The 21608-nt window shown below is 42.7% G+C and overlaps 1 protein-coding gene across 1 annotated transcript; it reads right to left on the reverse strand.

Moving 5' to 3' along the window:
* Nucleotides 1-4: 4 nt before the first annotated feature.
* On the reverse strand, nucleotides 5-21471 carry LOC110526237 (Y+L amino acid transporter 2). Its single transcript, XM_021607032.3, has 10 exons — nucleotides 21347-21471; nucleotides 8584-9150; nucleotides 7865-7990; nucleotides 7606-7750; nucleotides 7094-7217; nucleotides 6570-6673; nucleotides 4398-4494; nucleotides 3975-4124; nucleotides 3609-3792; nucleotides 5-1838 (listed from the first exon to the last, which is right to left on the reverse strand). The coding sequence occupies exons 2-10, from the start codon at nucleotides 9083-9085 to the stop codon at nucleotides 1771-1773; spliced, it is 1500 nt and encodes a 499-aa protein (XP_021462707.2). The 5' UTR covers nucleotides 9086-9150; nucleotides 21347-21471; the 3' UTR covers nucleotides 5-1770.
* Between the last annotated feature and the right edge of the window lie 137 nt (nucleotides 21472-21608).

The raw sequence follows: 21608 nt of genomic DNA on the forward strand, positions 1-21608 counted from the left end.
AAACTGGTTAAGAAGTTTTATTAATAAAACCAATCTTCCATGGAATTAGTATTCAACAGGCAAACTGACAGCCAACTCATTCCTCATATTTAACTTATTCATGGGTAACAGCGTCTTTCATATTCACTGAATAACTATAAATATTGGCCCAGGAGATCCTTTGCATGGTTAACTTACAGGTACAATAAAGTTAACGTTCTGTTTAATTCACTGCTGCTGCCCTAATAGGCCCATCAAGTGATCCCAACTGTTGGTAAAGCTGACATGGCCTCAGTCACCATGGTCTTTGGAGGGTTACATTTGCCGTTGCTGAGATGAGTTGGCTATTGTACATTTTCAAAAGTAGTACAGAAGGTCTTTGTGGGTGGGATTCGGGCTTATGGATAAATAGTTTGCATACTACATTAACCTTACTAAGGTCAGCCAGCAGTTCACAGAAAAATGAGCATCTCATTACTGAAGTAACACCAGAAAGGAGGGCTGGGAAAAAAACCCACTGAACAACCATGTAGCAGCAGACATTGAGTCATTGGTTCCCTTTTTCCAATAAACCATAATCCATAACTCAAAAGCTCCAAGAGAACAAGACCGTAGCATCACCTTTAAGAAATACATTTTAATATTTACGAAAACCGGTGTATTTGCATGTCCCTTCCGGATATGCAGACATACACTAAGTGTACAAAACATTAGGAACAACTTCCTAATATTGAGTTTTTGCCCTCAGAACAGCCTCGATTTGTCTGGCTTGAACTCTACAAGGTGTCAAAAGCATTCCACAGGGAAGCTGGCCCATGTTGACTCCAATGCTTCCCACAGTTGTCTCAAGCTGGATGGATGGCCTTTTGGTGTTGGACCATTCTTGATACGGGAAAACTTGAGTGTGAAAAACCCAGTAGAGTTGCAGTTGACACTCAAACCGGTGTGCCTGACAGCTACTACCATACCCCATTCAAGGACATTTAAATATTTTGGTCTTGCCAGTTCACCCTCAATGGCACACATGCACAACCGATGTCTCAAGAATTTAAAAAAATCCTTATTTAACCTTTCTCATAACCATCATCTACACTGATTGAAGTGGATTTAACAGGTGACATCAATAAGGGATCATAGATTTCACCTGGACAGTCTCATGGAAAGAGCAGGTATTCCTAATGTTTTGTACACTCAGTGTATATGTATGACAGGCACGGCATATTAAAAAGTGCATACCTATACCCTCTGACATCAAAACAACCTCTATAGGTCATTCCATCACGAGATAAGAGATGTGCTGCCATCTTACATAGATCTCCAGCCTCTGAGAAGGGAGAGAACAACTCCATATGCTCTGATGCAGATCTCACCCCATACACCAGGCAAGGGACAATGATATGTCAGGAGATGGGGAGAAGTGAAACTTTGAGTAGGATAATGACGTAAGGAGAGGGGATGTCCCAGAGTCCTGGCCAGATGACCATGGCTTTTCTTGGGATCTGTCCTTGCCAAATGCTTAACTTCACATGAACCATCAGGCATCAGGTTGGCGACAGTGAAAAGCAACTGGAGTCCCACACTGTCACCTCTCTATACCTGTCTGTGCATGTAAACGTGTGTATAGTGTCCCAAATTGTAAACTACAGACTAACATAGTAGTGAGACATTCTGGTAAAATTATTAAATATTCCCAGGTGAATTTCCATGAGTTGGTCCCATGTGTCTGTTTGTGAATTGCAAAGGGTGGTGGGTAACGTGGTGGGAACTGTGTGTCATGGTTGGGAGTGAGGTTTACCCACTGATGTCCATCTCAGTGAGCACACAGAAACAGGTGAGCTGGGTAAAGCGTGTGAAAGAACCTAGCACAAGTGAAAGAAAGAGGGTTAGCGCAATCATTAAATTACTAAAAATGAAAATACTGTTTCCACATCTTTCAATGGAAACATTTTCAACTATCATACAAGACAGGAATATATACAGTGCCTTGCGAAAGTATTCGGCCCCCTTGAACTTTGCGACCTTTTGCCACATTTCAGGCTTCAAACATAAAGATATAAAACTGTATTTTTTTGTGAAGAATCAACAACAAGTGGGACACAATCATGAAGTGGAACGACATTTATTGGATATTTCAAACTTTTTTAACAAATCAAAAACTGAAAAATTGGGCGTGAAAAAGTCGCTTGGGGTATGTCTCTATCAGTTTTGCACATCGAGAGACTGACATTTTTTCCCATTCCTCCTTGCAAAACAGTTCGAGCTCAGTGAGGTTGGATGGAGAGCATTTGTGAACAGCAGCTTTCAGTTCTTTCCACAGATTATCGATTGGATTCAGGTCTGGACTTTGACTTGGCCATTCTAACACCTGGATATGTTTATTTTTGAACCATTCCATTGTAGATTTTGCTTTATGTTTTGGATCATTGTCTTGTTGGAAGACAAATCTCCGTCCCAGTCTCAGGTCTTTTGCAGACTCCATCAGGTTTTCTTCCAGAATGGTCCTGTATTTGGCTCCATCCATCTTCCCATCAATTTCAACCATCTTCCCTGTCCCTGCTGAAGAAAAGCAGGCCCAAACCATGATGCTGCCACCACCATGTTTGACAGTGGGGATGGTGTGTTCAGTGTGATGAGCTGTGTTGCTTTTTCGCCAAACATAGCGTTTTGCATTGTTTGCCAAAAAGTTCAATTTTGGTTTCATCTGACCAGAGCACCTTCTTCCACATGTTTGGTGTGTCTCCCAGGTGGCTTGTGGCAAACTTTAAACTACACTTTTTATGGATATCTTTAAGAAATGGCTTTCTTCTTGCCACTCTTCCATAAAGGCCAGATTTGTGCAATATACGACTGATTGTTGTCCTATGGACAGAGTCTCCCACCTCAGCTGTAGATCTCTGCAGTTCATCCAGAGTGATCATGGGCCTCTTGGCTGCATCTCTGATCAGTCTTCTCCTTGTATGAGCTGAAAGTTTAGAGGGACGGCCAGGTCTTGGTAGATTTGCAGTGGTCTGATACTCCTTCCATTTCAATATTATCGCTTGCACAGTGCTCCTTGGGATGTTTAAAGCTTGGGAAATCTTTTTGTATCCAAATCCGGCTTTAAACTTCTTCACAACAGTATCTCGGACCTGCCTGGTGTGTTCCTTGTTCTTCATGATGCTCTCTGCGCTTTTAACGGACCTCTGAGACTATCACAGTGCAAGTGCATTTATACGGAGACTTGATTACACACAGGTGGATTGTATTTATCATCATTAGTCTTTAGGTCAACATTGGATCATTCAGAGATCCTCACTGAACTTCTGGAGAGAGTTTGCTGCACTGAAAGTAAAGGGGCTGAATAATTTTGCACGCCCAATTTTTCAGTTTTTGATTTGTTAAAAAAGTTTGAAATATCCAATAAATGTCGTTCCACTTCATGATTGTGTCCCACTTGTTGTTGATTCTTCACAAAAAAATACAGTTTTATATCTTTATGTTTGAAGCCTGAAATGTGGCAAAAGGTCGCAAAGTTCAAGGGGGCCGAATACTTTCGCAAGGCACTGTATATATATATATATATATATAAAAATCCGTCCTCATTTGGAAACAGGCTGAGGAAAGGGTCTTATTGAGAGAGGGTAACTCACGTAGTAACTTGGTAATGTAGGGTGGGCGTTTGGACTCGGGCAGGTGGATGCCCAGGAAGTAGACCGGCACTCCGGAGAGGGCAATGGCGATGCCAATGAGAGAGTTGATGGTGTCACTGTACAGTGGCACTGCCACGAGGAACACAGTGCAACAACAGAAGATGATGGGGTACAACAGGGTCAACTGCACACAGGAACACATAGGGGAGACAAGCACAGACATGGAAGGAAGAAGGAAGGAGAAAATAACATTTAAATTGTTGCCTTACATGTAACTACGTGTCTTCCAAGAGATTTGATCTTTAGTCTATTAATTGATCAAGTATGAACATATTAGTTCACAAGTTGAGACATTCAAGTTCTCACCTTGAGTGGTCTGGGTCTGTCTGGTTCCTTCCAGCGCAGGTAGATCTGCCCGGCGATAGACAGACCCATAAAGAACCAGTAGCTGAAGCTGTAGTAGTTGATCAGCTGGAAGACATCCTCTACAGTCAGGTAAACCAAGGCCATGGCACACTGTGGATACACAACAACAACAAAGAAGACACTGGTCAACAGAGGCAGGACGTATGACTCACCAGCAGGGAGAGACATGGCTCATCAGCATCATCCACACCAGATAGTTAGGAAGCTGCACTGGGCATGTCCATCCACCAGGTGTCAGCACTGACAGCAGCTTTGAGTTGATTGGACAGTGGAGATGTTTCTACTTTGTTTGTTTAGCATAACAGTTGATGAAATTGTTCTAAAGTGTGCGATGTAAGTGATGTAAGGAAAGGGGGTGCTTACGTTGAAGAGCAGAGCAGGGACAGGAGTATACCTCTCTGCATGAATCATTGATAAGGCGTCCGGGAGGTGACCTTCACGAGCGCCCACGAAGAACAGCCTGCCAACGGCAGAGGTATCACTTAGTGCTGAGCGATTAGTGTTTTTTGTTTTGGTCGGTTCAGTTTCGTGTAGATTTTTAAAAAGATATAGATTTTTTTACATTAAATGCACTATGCATTATGTGGGTTGAACACCACAGAATAAAACAATTAATACAAGTCCCATGATGGTAGTGACTGCCCATTACTGCTTATCAATTATTAAAATCAGTTATTCACATTATTTTACTTAATAAAATATTTCATTTTGTTTTATTTGATTCCAAGTCATCTCAATCGAGCTGCTGCCTATGCAGACTGACAAAATCACAATTGTAAAAGTTCTTCTAAGTAAATAAGGGTTTACTTTTATGACTGCTAAATACCAACTATCAATCACTTTTGATAATGTATTTTCAGGTAGAGATACCGCGAAGCAACTGCTCTCTACCCCTTTCGATTGCGCCTCTTCTCTCTTCTCTCCCTCTCCGTAGTCATTGTAGTTAATTATCACGTTTTCTGCGCCAAACTATGTAGAACATTGGCCTACTGGTAACTATAACTCACTGCTACGTCACACAGTCCAGGCATGATCTGAAATTATGACTAGTGAAACTGCAGCCAATGTGTGCATTGAGCTCACAGGAAGAAGAAAAAAAAAAAAGGAAAAAAAAAACGAACAAAATGGAATTCAAATAATTGAACAGATGTCGGTCAATTAGTTATTTTTCAAACAACTGACATTTCGGTTAATCACTCAGCACTAGCAGCCACTAGAGCATCTGGACAACATAATGGTAAATCTGTGGCACACAGCATACACTGTGGAATTGGCTATTTCAGCCACACCCATTGCTCACAGATGTATAAAATCGAGCACACAGCGATGCAATCTCCATAGACAAACATTGGCAGTAGAATGGCCTTACTGAAGAGCTCAGTGACTTTCAACATGCACCGTCATAAGATGCCATCTTTCCAACAAGTCAGTAGGTCAACTTTCTACCCTGCTAGAGCTGCCCCAGTCAACTGTAAGTGGTGTTATTGTGAAGTGAAAATGTCTAGGAGCAGCAACAGCTCAGCCGTCTGTCCTCAGTTGCAACACTTATTACTGAGTTCCAAACTGCTTCTGGAAGCAACATCAGCAAAATAACTGTTAGTCGGGAGCTTCATGAAATGGGTTTCCATGGCCGAGCAGCCACACACAAGCCTAAGATCACCATACTCAATTTCAAGCGTCGGCTGGAGTGGTGTAAACCTCGGCGCCATTGGACTCTGGAGCAGTGGAAACGCGTTCTCTGGGGTGATGAATCACACTTCACCAACTGGCAGTCCAACAGACAAATCTGGGCTTTGCAGATGCCAGGAGAACACTACCTGCCCGAATGCGTAGTGCCAACTTTAACATTTGGTGAAGGAAGAATAATGGTCTGGGGCTGTTTTTCATGGTTCAGGTTAGGACCCTTAGTTCCAGTGAAGGGAAATCTTAATGCTACGGCACACAATGACATTCTAGACGATTCTGTGCTTCCAACATTGTGGCAACAGTTTCAAGAAGGACCTTTCCTGTTTAAACATGACAATGCCCCCATGCACAAAGCGAGGTCCATACAGAAATGGTTTCTCGAGATCGGTGTGGAAGAACTTGACTGACCTGCACAGAGCCCTGACCTCAATGAACACCTTTGAGATAAATTGAAACGCTGACTACGAGCCAGGCCTAACATCAGTGCCCAACCTCACTAATGTTCTTGAGGCTGAATGGCTGTAAGTCCCCGCAGCAATGTTCCAACATCTAGTGGAAAGCCTTCCCAGAAGAGTGGAGGCTGTTATGGCAGGAAATGGGGGACCGACTCCATATTAATGCCCCTGATTTTGGAACGAGACGTTCGACGAGCAGGTGTCCACATACTTTTAGTGTACCTCCATAGCCACTACCAGAAAACAACTCCAGCTGGTGTTTATTATAGAAGGTCACTGTAAAAACCATCGGAGTACAACATAACCAGATGGAACAATCGAGGCCTTAGACTGAACAGCAAGACCATAAAGCTTAGGGCAATGTATGGGAGAGCGAGCGTGTCCCAGGATTTACCTGGATGCGGCGATAATAGATGAGTTTAGCCCTCCGTAACAGGACAGAGCCACAGCGATGGGGATGGTCCAGCTCATCACTCCCAGAGTGTGGTCCGCAAACGTCTACAGAGGAGAAGATAAAACATATTTCACACAGGATATTTAAAAAAAACGCACACTTTTACACATGGCTAAAGAAAGATCCATATCTAAAACGGGGAGTCTGTCGGACTCCAATTAAACATCCTGACTGTCAACGGGCCAGGCGGCCCAGCCCTGACACAGTCGCCTGAGGGTGAGCAGGTGCTTATAGAAACAAAGACAAACAGGCCTAAGAACAGAACATCAACTCAATGTATACATAAAACATTTTCAAAAAACAAGCAAGGGCATTTATCACATGGTAATTACTTCAACGTGTGGCACATTCCCAGAAATCAGAGCAGTAAGTAATCTGCCTTTCAACAGAGACCCATTGGCCCAATAAACTAAATAAAACCCATTCCGTGATATAAAAGTGAGCGCTCTCAATTCTGAACTCACCACAGCCACAGCGTCACTGGCGAGGATGGCACTCATGTCCAGCACGGCGTAGTAAGCCACATTAGTCATGATATATATGATCGTGACGATGGGCATGGAGATGGCAATGGACAGGGGCAGGTTCCTATGGGAACAGGGTCAAGAGGTCAAACATGATCATTCACACAGTATACGTCTCTCTTTGCTTTGGCATATACTCTAGCCGGAGTTAACTTGCTTAAACAAAACAGTGCAACATGGTGGTAAGGTTACATGTCAATGGCGTTAATGTGTGAACGTACATACGGTAGGTTCTACTTTGGAATAACACCCAGCTGCCAGCAATCACTATGGCACTCCATTATCTACCACTGCATTCACACATCCTTGTTACCAAAGCTTCCTCCAATTAGTAATGGAACCCAGTTACCGTTCTAGCAGGGGAGCGGAGCAGTTGGTCTAGTTACTGACGGACTATAGAGGCGGAAATCAAGCGGTATGTTTGGTACGTGTAGTCAGGACGTCATGAGTACCTCTCTGGGTCCTTGATCTCCTCGGTAACAAAGTTGAGTGTGTCCCAGCCCGAGTAGGAGAACAGGGCAGAGTACAGGGCCAAGGCAATGTCTCCTGGGTCTGTGGAAGAGCCCTGGAATGACGCCTCAAAGTTCACGGTGGATCCTGAGAGGAGGCAGACAATAATTACTATACAACCTCTCATGCAATGGGATAAAAAACGGATACGAAAATGAATCAACCGTAATGTGTTGGCAGCAGTGTTACAGTGTCACTGACCTTGGCATAGCTTCACTACGCCTGTGATGATGATGACGATGAGGGCAAGAACTTTGGCGTAAGTGAAGACATCCTGCACCCTGGTGCCCCACTTCACGTAGGCTGAGTTGATGAATGTCAGCAAACCTAGGGCCAACCAAAGACAGGAGTGTTCACACAACATCAGACGACTAGTACTTAGCAGAGGGCTGTTATAGATCAAAGACCAAATATTTTTACTGTGCTGTGAGAGTCTTTCAAAATCACAGAGCACTCATTCAATTAGTTGCATGTTACAATTCACAGGTCACATGGAGAGGACTCGAAGCTTCTTAACTCAAGAGTAGTTCTGCCCTGCCCTGTTCTGTTCTGTTCTGTTGGGCTGCTGTCTGTACAGATGCACAGCGCAGTGAGTGCACACGCATGCATGAAAACAGTTAGTGTATCAGTGAATCAGTTAATGTACCCTGTAACGCAGGAACAGTATGTACTAATTCTGCCTGTTGAAGTCACGTAGCGTTACTGAAATGGGTATGAGGTAGGAAGGTACTGGAAAACCTGAAGAGCAAGTCCTACTAAGAGCAATTTGAGAGCGTTCTAAGTTACTCAACTGGAATTAAACGGTCTGCTAATGTCCTATTTGCATTTTCAGAGTGTCCTTTGATCCTTCATTTGCCATTCGTGAGAGAAGGATAAAGTGAAGCAGAGAGTGCCTAAGCGCGTCATAAGGGTTTACTCACATATGCAGGCGGCTGCGATGAGGCGCGAAGCTGAGTAGGGTGGCTCACACGTGGGGAAGAGCGGCTGCACCAGGTAGTTAGCGAACGTTATGGCGATGACTGCCTGACTGGTGGGCTCAATGATGAGCAGTGATGTCCACAGGCGAATAAAGGCAATGAATGGACCAAAGGATTCCAGGATATAGGCATAGCTGGCCCCGGACTTGGTGATGGTGGTGCCCAGCTCTGCGTAACACAGAGCGCCGACCACTGAGAATATTCCACCGACGGCCCAGATGACCAGCGACAGGCCGTAGGAGGCGCTGTAGATGAGCACGCCCTTGGGAGACACGAAGATGCCCGAGCCAATCATGTTGCCTACGATGAGGCTGACTCCGTTGAGCAGGGAGATCTCCTTCTTCATCTGCATGCTTTCTTTAGCCTGCTCGGGGGCCACGGCGTCTGTGTCGACGGGGTGCGAGGAGCTCTCGTTCAGCTTCCTGGACTCGTCCCGGTTCTCCATGCTGGGACTGTCTGGGGGCCTGGCTACTTCTGGGAAGAGGGTCCCTCTGATTGGGTGCCACCTGCCTTAAGAGACAAGAAAGGGGAAGATGGAGGATTTGAGATTTGAGAGAGAGAGAGAGAAAAAAAAAACTGGCGTAGCTAATGCCTCTGAAGCAGGCAGAGAGCGTGGAGTGGTCTAATCCAAATGTATTCCATCTACTCTCTAGACCCACTCCCTGGTGTAGCAAACACACCCACAGCTCTGTGGGCCAATGTGCCCATCATCTCACACCTATGTCTAAATTGTATTACTTTTTATTTAAGAAATTATTTTGACAATAACCCAATTGCATCGTCTATGGCAATGTTTGACAGCCATCGTCGATGTTGACGACATTGCGATGTCACAAAACAACAGGTTTAGTCTATTTGAATTTGTGCATTTTATATATAAGTCAACAGATACATTATTTAGCCTATAACAATCTTTAACACTTGAATGAACATTGATTTAGGCAACAAAAAAACAAAACAAGGCCTATTTTGCCTGTCAAACTGTAAAAATCATTTCATATAGGCCTCCAAATTAGAGAATAAATAAAGTAGCCTAAACACAATAAGTACAAAATATAACCTAAATTAGTGCAAAAAAAACCTGTGCAAATAAATCATTCAAGGTTTGACAGAATATTCCAGCCTATCCTATAGGCTATGTCTTTCGATTAAGATTAATCTGGATTTGAATGAAAAAAATGAAATTGAAAAAAGTGTAATGAGTTTTTTTTTTTACCATGTCTCAGGCCCCATAAAAGGTTTCTGGCGAGGAACACCAGCATGTCCACCCAGTGGCGAACTCAGCAGGATGACGGACTTGTAAATACTTAGCCCAGAGTATTTTTTTTATACAGGAGTAATAAAGGTCTAGTTCACTCATTTTGTGGGGGACCCTCACACCCCTACTTCCCACAGCTATGCTGATATGAGTATTTTTATGGACAATAGTACATGGTCCAACCAAAATGCAGCCTAGACTAAACCTTTAAATAGGTTTAACACCGTTTAGGCCTAGCAATGTGTCCTTTACATATTTTGGTTCTTCCTGCCGGTCAATTGACACCTCCGTGTGCACCCCCAAGAGAGAAAAAAAAAGATACGATTGAATCTCCACAATATTTGTCCAGGAACTTGCAGGTGCCTTGGTGGAAGAGCGGGGAAACACCTCACAGCAAGAACTGGCAAATCTGGTGCAGTCCATGGGGATGAGATACACTGCAGTACTTAATGCAGCTGGTGGCCACACCAGATACTGACTGTGACTTTTGATTAATGTGTCCCTTTGTTCAGGGACACATTATTCCATTTCTGTTAGTCACATGTCTGTGGAACTTGTTCAGTTTATGTCTCAGTTGGTGAATCTTGTTATGTTCGTACAAATATTTACACATGTTAAGTTTGCTGAAAATAAACACAGTTGACAGTGAGAGGACGTTTCTTTTTTTGCTGCTTATATACATTTTTTTGCTGTTTATATACATTTTACGGACACGAGGTATTTCATAATCGTTGTTTTTTAATCCCATCCTTTAATCCCATCAACCCCTTCCATCCATCTCTGAATCTGTAATGTTTGAATTTCCCACTTTAATTACATAACAATTAAAAACATTATTGCGGCCAGCCTGCATTCTAAATAGCAGCATTGCGATACCGTAGGCCTGTAACTACGTGAAACATAAACGTTAGGCTTAACATTAGAAAATGACGACCAATTAAATAAAAATGTACCCATTAAAGCAAAGCTATAGGCTACTTCAAGCCCTAGCACCACATAAACTGATAGGCAGCAGCGTAGACGTCACAATTTCAGATCCATGGTGAGCGATCGGTAGTCTATACTTTGAGTGGCTGACGCAAACTCTAACCTGAGAAACTGCGCTATGCCAGTGGGCCCACTCATGGGCTGCATTCCGAAACACTTAAAAAAGACACACCCTATTCCCTTAGGCCTCAAATTGAATTATGGGGTGTTTCATGCCCTCGAAGTGAACATAATTGTACACTTGTAAACTCCGTTAAAAACGAGGGCTGAGGGGCTTACGTTAAAAACGGACGAAAAATACGGCCGCGGGAATTCCCCCAAGGGCATAGAACATTGTGTTTAGGGCCGAAGGCGGTCTACTTTGAGTTGTTTGAAATGCAGTCATGGTATGTATGATAACATCACATCCTGGCTCTTAATGCCCTCTACAGTGCAGTCAGTGCTGGGGCAGGGCTGTACATTCCATGTGATGAATGTGTGAAATGCATAAAAATAAATGCGCTTAACTGATTGCATCAATGAGGACAAATATCTCTGATATAACTGCACTCTGTCAATAACTAGGCATGACTTATTCTACGATTATACCATCTGCTTGTCAAGAGATTGACAATATGCTTGGCCTATCATGAGGGTGTCTGTGTGAGTTAGAAGTAACATTAGCGGAAAATGGCTAACCTTGGGTGTAGGCAGTTATAATGAGTTGCGGGAGACGCATACAGAACGTAGTGTAGAGAACAAACACTCTTTTGTTAGATAACAGGAGCCAGGTGTGTAATAACTGTATCGAGAGTATGAGCGCATAGATATTCTACACAGCTACAATGCCTGACCGCTGAAGCGCCTAGGGGGCTGGGACCAGCTCGTGCGCCAACAATCAACGATAGGCTGAGTGAGTTTAAACCACGCCCAGTCTCTACTCTGACAGGACGGCTCGGAAGCAGGAACTACTTCTGTCAGAGTATATTATAATAACTTTGTCAGGAACAAGTCAGTTCTCTGTTCTACCCTGCGTGGTGTTACAGCGGACCCGTGTATACAAAAATTGCATTTACCACTTATTGCTTAGCTAATAAAAAAGTACATAGTTTACAATCGGTGACTCAGTGTCATATTTATCCTGATACCAGATTCAATTGACGCAACCCTTAACAGTAACCAAAAGGTTGCAAGTTAAAATCCCCGACAGGCAGTTAACCCACTGTGCCGTCATTGAACATAAGAATTTGTTCTTAACGGACTTGCCTAGTTAAATAAAAAGTTTTTTTTTTAAATATATTTTTAAATTAAGCATAATTACTTTTTACCATATCATTTTGATGAAGACAGGTGAGAGGTAAACAGACTTCTTTGAATGAAATTAAATGTATGAATTGCTCAGAAAGGTAACGTGAGTGTAAGGGTGGGAGCCCCATGCAGCCCCATGTGCTGAAAGTGAGCGCCTTGAAGGAATAGAGTTGCCATATTTGCATGGGACGGTCTGCAATATTCCCTCTAAACTGCGCAGGCACGCAGCTCCCCTCAGACTAACACGACAAAGAAATATCAGCACGATATTGAATTTCACTCAACTTTTCCCCTTTGGTTAACACCGTCAACATATCGCTCAACTGAGATGATTGTGGACTTCAGGAAACAGCAGAGGGAACATCCCCCTATCCATATCGATGGAACAGTAGTGGAGAGGGTAGTAAGTGAAGTTCCTCGGCATACACATCACAGACAAACTGAATTGGTCCACCCACACAGACAGTATCGTGAAGAAGGCGCAGCAGTGCCTCTTCAACCTCAGGAGGCTGAAGAAAGTTGGCTTGTCACCAAAAGCACTCACAAACTTCTACAGATGCACAATCGAGAGCATCCTGTCGGGCTGTATCACCGCCTGGTACGGCAACTGCTCCGCCCACAACCGTAAGGCTCTCCAGAGGGTAGTGAGGTCTGCACAACGCATCACCGGGGACAAATTACCTCCCCTCCAGGACACCTACACCACCCGATGTCACAGGAAGGCCATAAAGATCATCAAGGACAACAACCACCCGAGCCACTGCCTGTTCACCCCGCTATCATCCAGAAGGCGAGGTCAGTACAGGTGCATCAAAGCTGGGACCGAGAGACTGAAAAACAGCTTCTATCTCAAGGCCATCAGACTGTTAAACAGCCACCACTAACATTGAGTGGCTGCTGCCAACACACTGACTCAACTCCAGCCACTTTAATAATGGGAATTGATGGGAATTGATGTAAAATATATCACTAGCAGCTTTAAACAATGCTACTTAATATAATAATGTTTACATACCCTACATTATTTCTCATATGTATACACTGTACTCTATATCATCTACTGCATCTTTATGTAATACATGTATCACTAGCCACTTTAAACTATGCCACTTTGTTTACATACTCATCTCATGTGTATATACTGTACTCGATACCATCTACTGCATCTTGCCTATGCCGCTCTGTACCATCACTCATTCATATATCTTTATGTACATATTCTTTATCCCTTTACACTTGTATAAGGTAGTAGTTTAGGAATTGTTAGCTAGATTACTCGTTGGTTATTACTGCATTGTCGGAACTAGAAGCACAAGCATTTCGCTACACTCGCATTAACATCTGCTAACCATGTGTATGTGACAAATAAAATTTGATTTGATCTGTGGGAATTGCTCGAGTCAACCAATTAGCCACTTTCAATGTAACATACCAAAACAAAAATGAACTATGCAAGACTTAGTATGCAAATCTAACTGCAAAATATTTTCATGTAGGTAGAGCGCATCAGAGTAGGAATCTATTGCATTGAAAGGCATGACTCAGTACTCTCACCATAACCAATCAGAGCTGTAGTAGGCCTATATGCAAATAGCCATTGATGGATCTGTGCCGTTCACTTTGAAATACCTGTTTACAGCATGAGCGGCTGAGAATAGATGAACTTGTTTTGAGATTATGTAGCCACCTATGCACATTTGTTCATATGCTTTGCTAGTTCTTGAGTTAATTGCCCAGTTATAGCTCATTTCTAGTCAACAATGGGGTAGTGGTTGCTTCCTTCAAGAGCACAAAAATGTGTGCATTGCTAGCTTTCTTTGAAAAGTTAGTCAGGTAAAGAGCTTTTTTTTTATGTCTTAAAGGGGCAGTGATGTATTGAGACTGGCTACTTAACTTATTCAAGACAAAAGGCTACTAGTTTACTCCAATTAGGAGAGGGGTGGTAGGGTTAGGGGAAAATAATAAAGGAACCATAATTTGTATGATTCTCTGTAATGGGAATAATAATGCCATTTATTTTGTAAAGTGGTTTCTTGCATGAAAACAAGAACATTCAGCCACCTCCTTGTCTGAAGGACAAGTGGATAAACATGTTAATGTCAAGCCCTGCATTGTCCTTATGGAGTGTAGGCCTATATTGAACACCATCCATTTGCTACTGTAGACAATGACAGAACGGCTATTTCCATGTTAAAGTGTTATGGGATGCATTTTTCTCCATTGTTTTTGATGGTAGGCCACTCTGGTAGGCCTACATTAGGATCAAATAGCCACAGTAGCTTACTTGGTCACTTAAAACTAACTTAAAGCGGGTACAGCCTCAGTGTTCACACGCGGCAGAAGTTGCACTGAATTTTCACAACACTCAAGTTTGCGCTCAGCAGAGCTGAAATTTCCTGTCCTGAAAAAAAATTGAGGGAACATTGACTGTCATTCCACTAAGATATGCACTATACATGCGGACTGTGAGAGAAAAAGAGGTGTCAATATCCACATCCCCACAGGTGGTTATTTGAACCTGGAACAAAACAGGAGTTGTGTTTCTGAACCGCCCTGTCTGGAAGGGGCTCTGCTTTGGTTTCTCCTCATGAAATAATGTACAGATTCTCACACCGATGAGGTGTATACAGTATCAATGACATATCAAACCTTGGTGCTATATAATGGAATGGTTTCATTTTGAAGTATACCAGTATGGATTTTTACAATTCAGTCGATAAGGTTATTTTGATACAGTGCTAAATAAATGAAAAGTTGGATAACTTCACTGCCATTTCTGTCCTATGTTGGTTGGTTTGGTTGACTATAAAACAAATCAGAATGGAGAAAAAACATTTAAACCACTTTGAATAAAATTACATCCTAGGGTCATGCTGCAGTACTCTTGAAACATATTTAGAACTTCAATTATTCAGAAAAATGAAATACCGTCAAAAGTAAAATATTGTGGACATTACATGACCAAAAGTATGTGGACACCTGCTCGTGTCAAACATGTCATTCCAAAATCATGGGCATCAATATGGAGTTGGTCCCCCCTTTGCTGCTATAACAGCCTCCACTCTTCTGAGAAGGCTTTCCACTAGATGTTGGAACATTGCTGCGGTGACTTGCACCCATTCAGCCACAAGAGCATAAGTGAAGTCGGGCACTGATGTTGGCCGATAAGGCCTGGCTCGCAGTCGGCATTCTATTTCAATATGTTCAATGGGGTTGGGCTCTGAGCAGGCCAGTCAAGTTATTCCAAACCATTTCTGTATGCCATGTTGAAACAGGAAAGGGCCTTCTTGAGACTGTTGCCACAAAGTTGGAAGCACAGAATCGTCTAGAATGTAATTGTATGCTGTAGCGTTAACATTTCCCTTCACTGCAACTAAGGGGCCTAGCCAGAAGCATGAAAAACAGCCCCAGACCATTCTTCCTCCTCCAAAAGACTAATGTTGGCACTATGCAGTCGGCAGGTAGTGTTCTCCTGGCATCCGCCAAACCCAAATTCATCTGTCAAACTGCCAGATGGTGAAGCGTGATTCATCACTCCAGAGAACGCGTTTCCACTGCTCCAGAGTCCAATGGCGGCAAGCTTTACATTACTCTAGCTGATGCTTGGCATTGCGCATGGTGATCTTAGGCTGCTTGGCCATGGAAACCCATTTCATGAAGCTCCCGACAAACAGTTCTTCTGCTGATGTTGGAAGTCGGTAGTGAATGTTGCAACCGAGGACAGACGATTTTTACACGCTACGCACTTCAGCACTCGGTGGTCCCGTTCTGTGAGCTTGTTTGGCTTACCACTACATGGCTGAGCCGTTGTTGCTCCTAGATGCTTCTACTTCACAATAACAGTACTTACAGTTGTACGGGGGCAGCTCTAGCAGGGCAGAAATTTGACGAACTGACTTGTTGTTAAGGTGGCATCCTATGACGGTGCCACGTTGAATGTCACTGAGCTCTTCAGTAATACCACTACTGTCAATGTTGGGCTATGGAGATTGCATGACTGTGTGCTCAATTTTATACAGCTGTCAGCAACAGGTGTGGCTGAAATGGCAGAATCCACTAACTTGAAGGGGTGTCCACAGATACACAAAAGTAATGTATTTTGGCCATTTCGCCCAGCACTATGGGATGGTGTATCACCCTGGAAACACCATGCCACAGCAGTACAGCCCAGTCAGCCCAGACACAACGGTGGTCGTCCTGATCACCGATGACGTTGAGATGGCCTAAATGGAGGAAGTCAAGATACCTGGCCGTGTGGTGCCAGAACAACCTCTCCCTCAAAAGTCAGACAAAGGAGTTGATCGTGGACGACAGAAAACAGAGGGCCGAGCATGCCCCTAATCACATCGACGGGGCTGTAGTGTAGACGGTAGAGAGCTTCAAGTTCCCTGGTGTCCACATCATTAAGGATCTATCATGGTCCAAACACACCAACACAGTCATGACGTGGGCACAACATCTCTTCCCCCACAGGAGGCTGAAAAGACTTTGCATGGGCCCTTAAATCCTCAGAAAGTTCTACAGCTGCACCATTGAGAGCATCTTGACTGGCTGCATCACCGCTTGGTATGGCAAATGCTCGGCATCCGACTGCAAGGTGCTACAGAGGGTAGTGTGTACGCCCCAGTACGTCACTGGGGCCAGGGTCCCTGCCATCCAGGACTTCTATACCAGGCAGTGTAAGATGAAGGCCCTAAAAATGGTTGAAGACTCCAGCCACCAAAGTCGCAGTCTGTTCTCTCTGCTACCGCACAGGAAGCGGTACCTGAGTGCCAAGTCTGGGACTAAAAGTCTCCTGAACAGCTTCTACCCCAAAGCCATAAGACTGCTGAAGAGGTTAATTGAATGGCTACCCGGGCTCTCTGCTTTTCAGCCCGTACATAGTACTTCAATCAATCACCCCAACTACCCCAGTACACTGACTCGGTACCGGTACTCCTTGTATATAGCCACGCTATTGTTATTTTATTGTATTACTTTTCTTTTTATCCATTTGTTAATTTTCATACTTTTTAACTGCATTGTTGGGAAAGGGATAGTAAGTAAGCGTTTCACAGTAAAGTCTACATTTGTTTTATTTGGCGCATGTGACAAATACAATTTGATTTGACAGTGGCCATGACACTGAATTAGACATTAAGTCCTGTGTTGCTGAGCGGGTGTGTCCGGTCTGTGAGTCATGTTCTTATGGCACAGGGCCAGCAGATCCTCAGTGCTTTGCACTTTGAATGGCTTCTGTACTGTTACTGCTACAGGATCTGATGGCTATTGTTTTGCTCTTGTTTTTGCAAAAAGGAGTGAGTTAGTGTTGCGAGTCAATGCCTGGATATCAGAGGTTTCATTTATTCACCCTGATATAGGGCTTAGCGATATAGCCAAAATATCAAAGCACAATATTTTTCTTATCTTTGACGGTATTTGATGTTTCTGAATATTAAAAGCACAAAATATATGTTTCATGAGTAGTGCATGACAACCAATTAATTCTAAGTGGTTTAATTGGGATTTATCCATTCTGATTGTCCTAGTTTGGTTGAGTATAAAACAAAGTTGACAGTGAACTAGTCCAATTTGTCCAACTTTTAATTTATTTAGCACTGTATCAAAAATAACTTTATAGACAGTATTGCAAAAAAAAAAAAAAATTATTGTACCGGAATGTGGATCTGTACCAGTATGCGGATCAATACCACTGTACCTTAAAAAGACATATATATATATATATATATATACACACACACACACATATTACACACACACACAGTGGGGCAAAAAAGTATTTAGTCAGCCACCAATTGTGCAAGTTCTCCCACTTAAAAAGATGAGAGAGGCCTGTAATTTTCATCATAGGTACACTTCAACTATGACAGACAAAATGAGAAAAAAACAGCACATGGCCCATTCATTCTTTCCTTTACACAGATCAGTCGTCCTGGTCCCAGCCCCGAAGCATGATGTTTCCACCCCCATGCTTCACAGTAGGTATGGTGTTCTTTGGATGCAACTCAGCATTCTTTGTCCTCCAAACACGACGAGTTTTTACCAAAAGGTTCTATTTTGGTTTCATATGACATTCTCCCAATCTTCTTCTGGATCATCCAAATGCTCTCTAGCAAACTTCAGACGGGCCTGGACATGTACTGGCTTAAGCAGGGGGACATGTCTTGCACTGCAGGATTTGAGTCCCTGGCGGCGTAGTGTGTTACTGATGGTAGGCTTTGTTACTTTGGTCCCAGCTCTCTGCAGGTCATTCACTAGGTCCCCCCGTGTGGTTCTGGGATTTTTGCTCACCGTTCTTGTGATCATTTTGACCCCACGGGGTGAGATCTTGCATGGATCCCCAGATCGAGGGAGATTATCAGTGGTCTTGTATGTCTTCCATTTCCTAATAATTGCTCCCACAGTTGATTTCTTCAAACCAAGCTGCTTACCTATTGCAGATTGTCTTCCCAGCCTGGTGCAGGTCTACAATTCTGTTTCTAGTGTCCTTTGACAGCTCTTTGGTCTTGGCCATAGTAGAGTTTGGAGTGTGACTGAGGTTGTGAACAGGTGTCTTTTATACTGATAACAAGTTCAAACAGGTGCCATTAATACAGGTAACGAGTGGAGGACAGAGGAGCCTCTTAAAGAAGAAGTTACAGGTCTGTGCGAGCCTTGCTTGTTTGTAGGTGACCAAATACTTATTTTCCACCATAATTTGCAAATAAATTCATTAAAAATCCTACAATGTGATTTTCTGGATTTTTTTTTCTAATTTTGTCTGTCATAGTTGAAGTGTACCTATGATGAAAATTACAGGCCTCTCCTCTTTTTAAGTGGGAGAACTTGCACAAGTTATATATTGAGATTAAGGTCAGCCTCAGCCCAGAATTATACTTTTACTGAAAAGAAAGGCTGATAATATAGTAGATCCATAGTCATTACTTTCCTTTGTGAAATATATATTTTGCCCAGCCTTACCACCATACTCACAAGGTCTATACACAAAGGAAAGTAATGACTATGGATCTACTATATTATCAGCCTCTCTTTTCAGTAAAAGCATAATTCTGGGCTGAGGCTGACCTTAATCTCTCATGGACAGACTTTGTAATCATAAATGAAGCATCTCACCAATGTTCCCTCAATTTTTTTCCCTGGCACTGAGCACATTTCCGGTCTGCTGAGCGCAAGTTTGAACGTTGTGAAAATTCTGTGCAACTTCCAGCACGCATTTACTGTGAACACTGAACCCGCTTTAAGTTACAGTTTCAACAGTGGCCAAGAAGGTTGTTGTGGCTATTTCATCATAATGTAGGCCTAACAGAGTGGCCTACCATCAAAAACAAATGGAGAAAAAGGCATCCCATAACACTAACATGGAAATAGCTGTTCTGTCATTCAGTCTACAGTGGCAGCAAATGTGTGGTGTTCAATGTAGGCCCACATTCCATGAGATCTTATTAAAGGTTAAAGGCTTATCATTAACCTGTTTATCCACTTGTCCTTCAGACAAGGAGATGACTGAAAATGTGTTTGATAAAATAAAATTCATTATTATCCCTTTTCATTATTATAGGGAAACAGACATATTATGCTACCCTCTGCCTATTGGCTACTTAGCTTATTCAAGACAGTCATAAAAATACAACACTGCCCTTTTAAGACATAAAAAAAGCTCTTTACCTGACTCGCTTTTCAAAGATGTCTAGAAATGCACACATTTTGTGCTCTTCTAGGAAGCAACCACTCTCCCATTATTGACTAGAAATGAGCTATAACTGGGATAATACCTCACTAACTAGCAAAGAATATGAACAAACGTGCACAGGTGGCTACATGCAGCTCTCTCTTTGTTATCAAAACAAGTGCATCTACTGGCAACCACTCATGCTATTAACAGTCCAGGTTAAAGTGAATGGCACAGATCCATATATCAAATCAAACTGTATTGGTCACATACACATGGCTAGCAGATGTTATTTTGAACTGTGGCACACCTTGATTGGATGTAAAATTATGCAGCACATCTAAAATGTTCCTCATTTATTTAGTGGTAATGACCTCCATCTCATCTGATCCATAATGCAATCTATTTTCTGTGACAATTTTAATGTAAATTGATTACATAGGGTTTATTTGAAATATTTTCATAGTTTTGATAGTTCCTTACTCATGATGGTCAATTTGTGTATACCCCTTTAAGAGTGTCATGCCAGAAAGAAGAAAATGTAGCTCAGGTAAAATCGGTTTGGGCAACAAATGACAAGGCCGTGCTTAGTTTGTTTGTTTGGCAGGCGCTGTGGAATAGCTACAGTTAGCCCAGAGCCATATATTAAGAAATACATAACTCTGGCTAAACCTAAATCAGATTTGCCTGTGCTAATGGTTTTCACAGACAAAGTAAAATTATACAAATTTAACAACAGCCTGAGCGCACTGGATACAGATGTAGCCATGTTCCTTTGAACGTATTATCGGACCAGCACTAGGGCGCTCAAGTCAAAATGACCTGTGCATTCCGCAAAAGTCTGCGGCACACCTGAGTTCCTCAAGCCACATCGGTGAACAGCGGCACACCGGTTGGAAACTACTGCTCTAACGTACTGTTACTTTACTCAAATTAAACTCAACTGTACGGTACTCTCTCTACTGTAGTGCACTTTACTGAATTCAATTAATTTAACTGGACTGTGCTGTCCAAACTTGTGAAACAGGCTTTTAAACATCCGGAAAAATAAGTATTCTAGGTGTCTTTTCAACGTAATTTAGCTTACTGAGTACATTGTTACCCTGGGGATGGTTGTCAGATTGTGACACCCCCATGCCAATTAGATGTTCGTTACCGCATGGCTTGATCTACCACATTTGTATCTTAAAATTATTACACAGCAAGCCCTGGATTTTGAGTAAACACTGTGACAACCAACCCCGGGTTCCCCTACAGGGAAATCGTGGATTTTAATTTGTGCCTTAATGAGATTGTTTTAGAAGCAGACCAAAATCAATATCGATATGTTTACTGTAATGTCCAGTGAACCCTATGGAAACGCAAAGGACCAGTTATCTTTTCCATCTTCTTGCCAGGAAATAACAACCCCCTTTGTCCTACATGGCAGGTAGGCTGTGAATCAGGCATTTACGCGGACTAGTGAAATTAGTAACAGCTACATTCGTATCGGCTATTTGTCTTACCTTTTTATTGTTTTCTGGTTATCGCGATAGACGACCTGCCAAGATGTGTGTGTGGTTGCGGCATCCTCACTGAGCACACAGCAGACTAAATTATCATAGTCACGTGACGGCGGCAATAAATGATCACGTGAATGGATACAGTCGCTGTCAAATACAGTGTACTAGAACACTTGTCTATTTATTTTCTTCAAAAATAAGTTTTAAAATATACATATATATATATATATACACAGACTTTGTGTTCACAGTGTATTTGTTTGAT

The sequence above is a fragment of the Oncorhynchus mykiss genome, chromosome 6 (genome assembly GCF_057628025.1).
Source record: "Oncorhynchus mykiss isolate SJ-2025 chromosome 6, ASM5762802v1, whole genome shotgun sequence".
Classification (NCBI taxonomy): Eukaryota; Metazoa; Chordata; class Actinopteri; order Salmoniformes; family Salmonidae; genus Oncorhynchus; species Oncorhynchus mykiss.

What these genes read in the sequence shown, in the direction of transcription:
- LOC110526237 (XM_021607032.3), bottom strand. Translation starts at nt 9,085, where the DNA reads ATGGAGAACCGGGACGAGTCCAGGAAGCTGAACGAGAGCTCCTCGCAC. An exon ending in ACAGACCCAGACCACTCAAG is followed by an intron (nt 3,793 to 3,974) that starts GTGAGAACTTGA and finishes TCCTGTGTGCAG; the next exon opens with TTGACCCTGTTGTACCCCAT. An exon ending in CTACATTACCAAGTTACTAC is followed by an intron (nt 1,839 to 3,608) that starts GTGAGTTACCCT and finishes CACTTGTGCTAG; the next exon opens with GTTCTTTCACACGCTTTACC.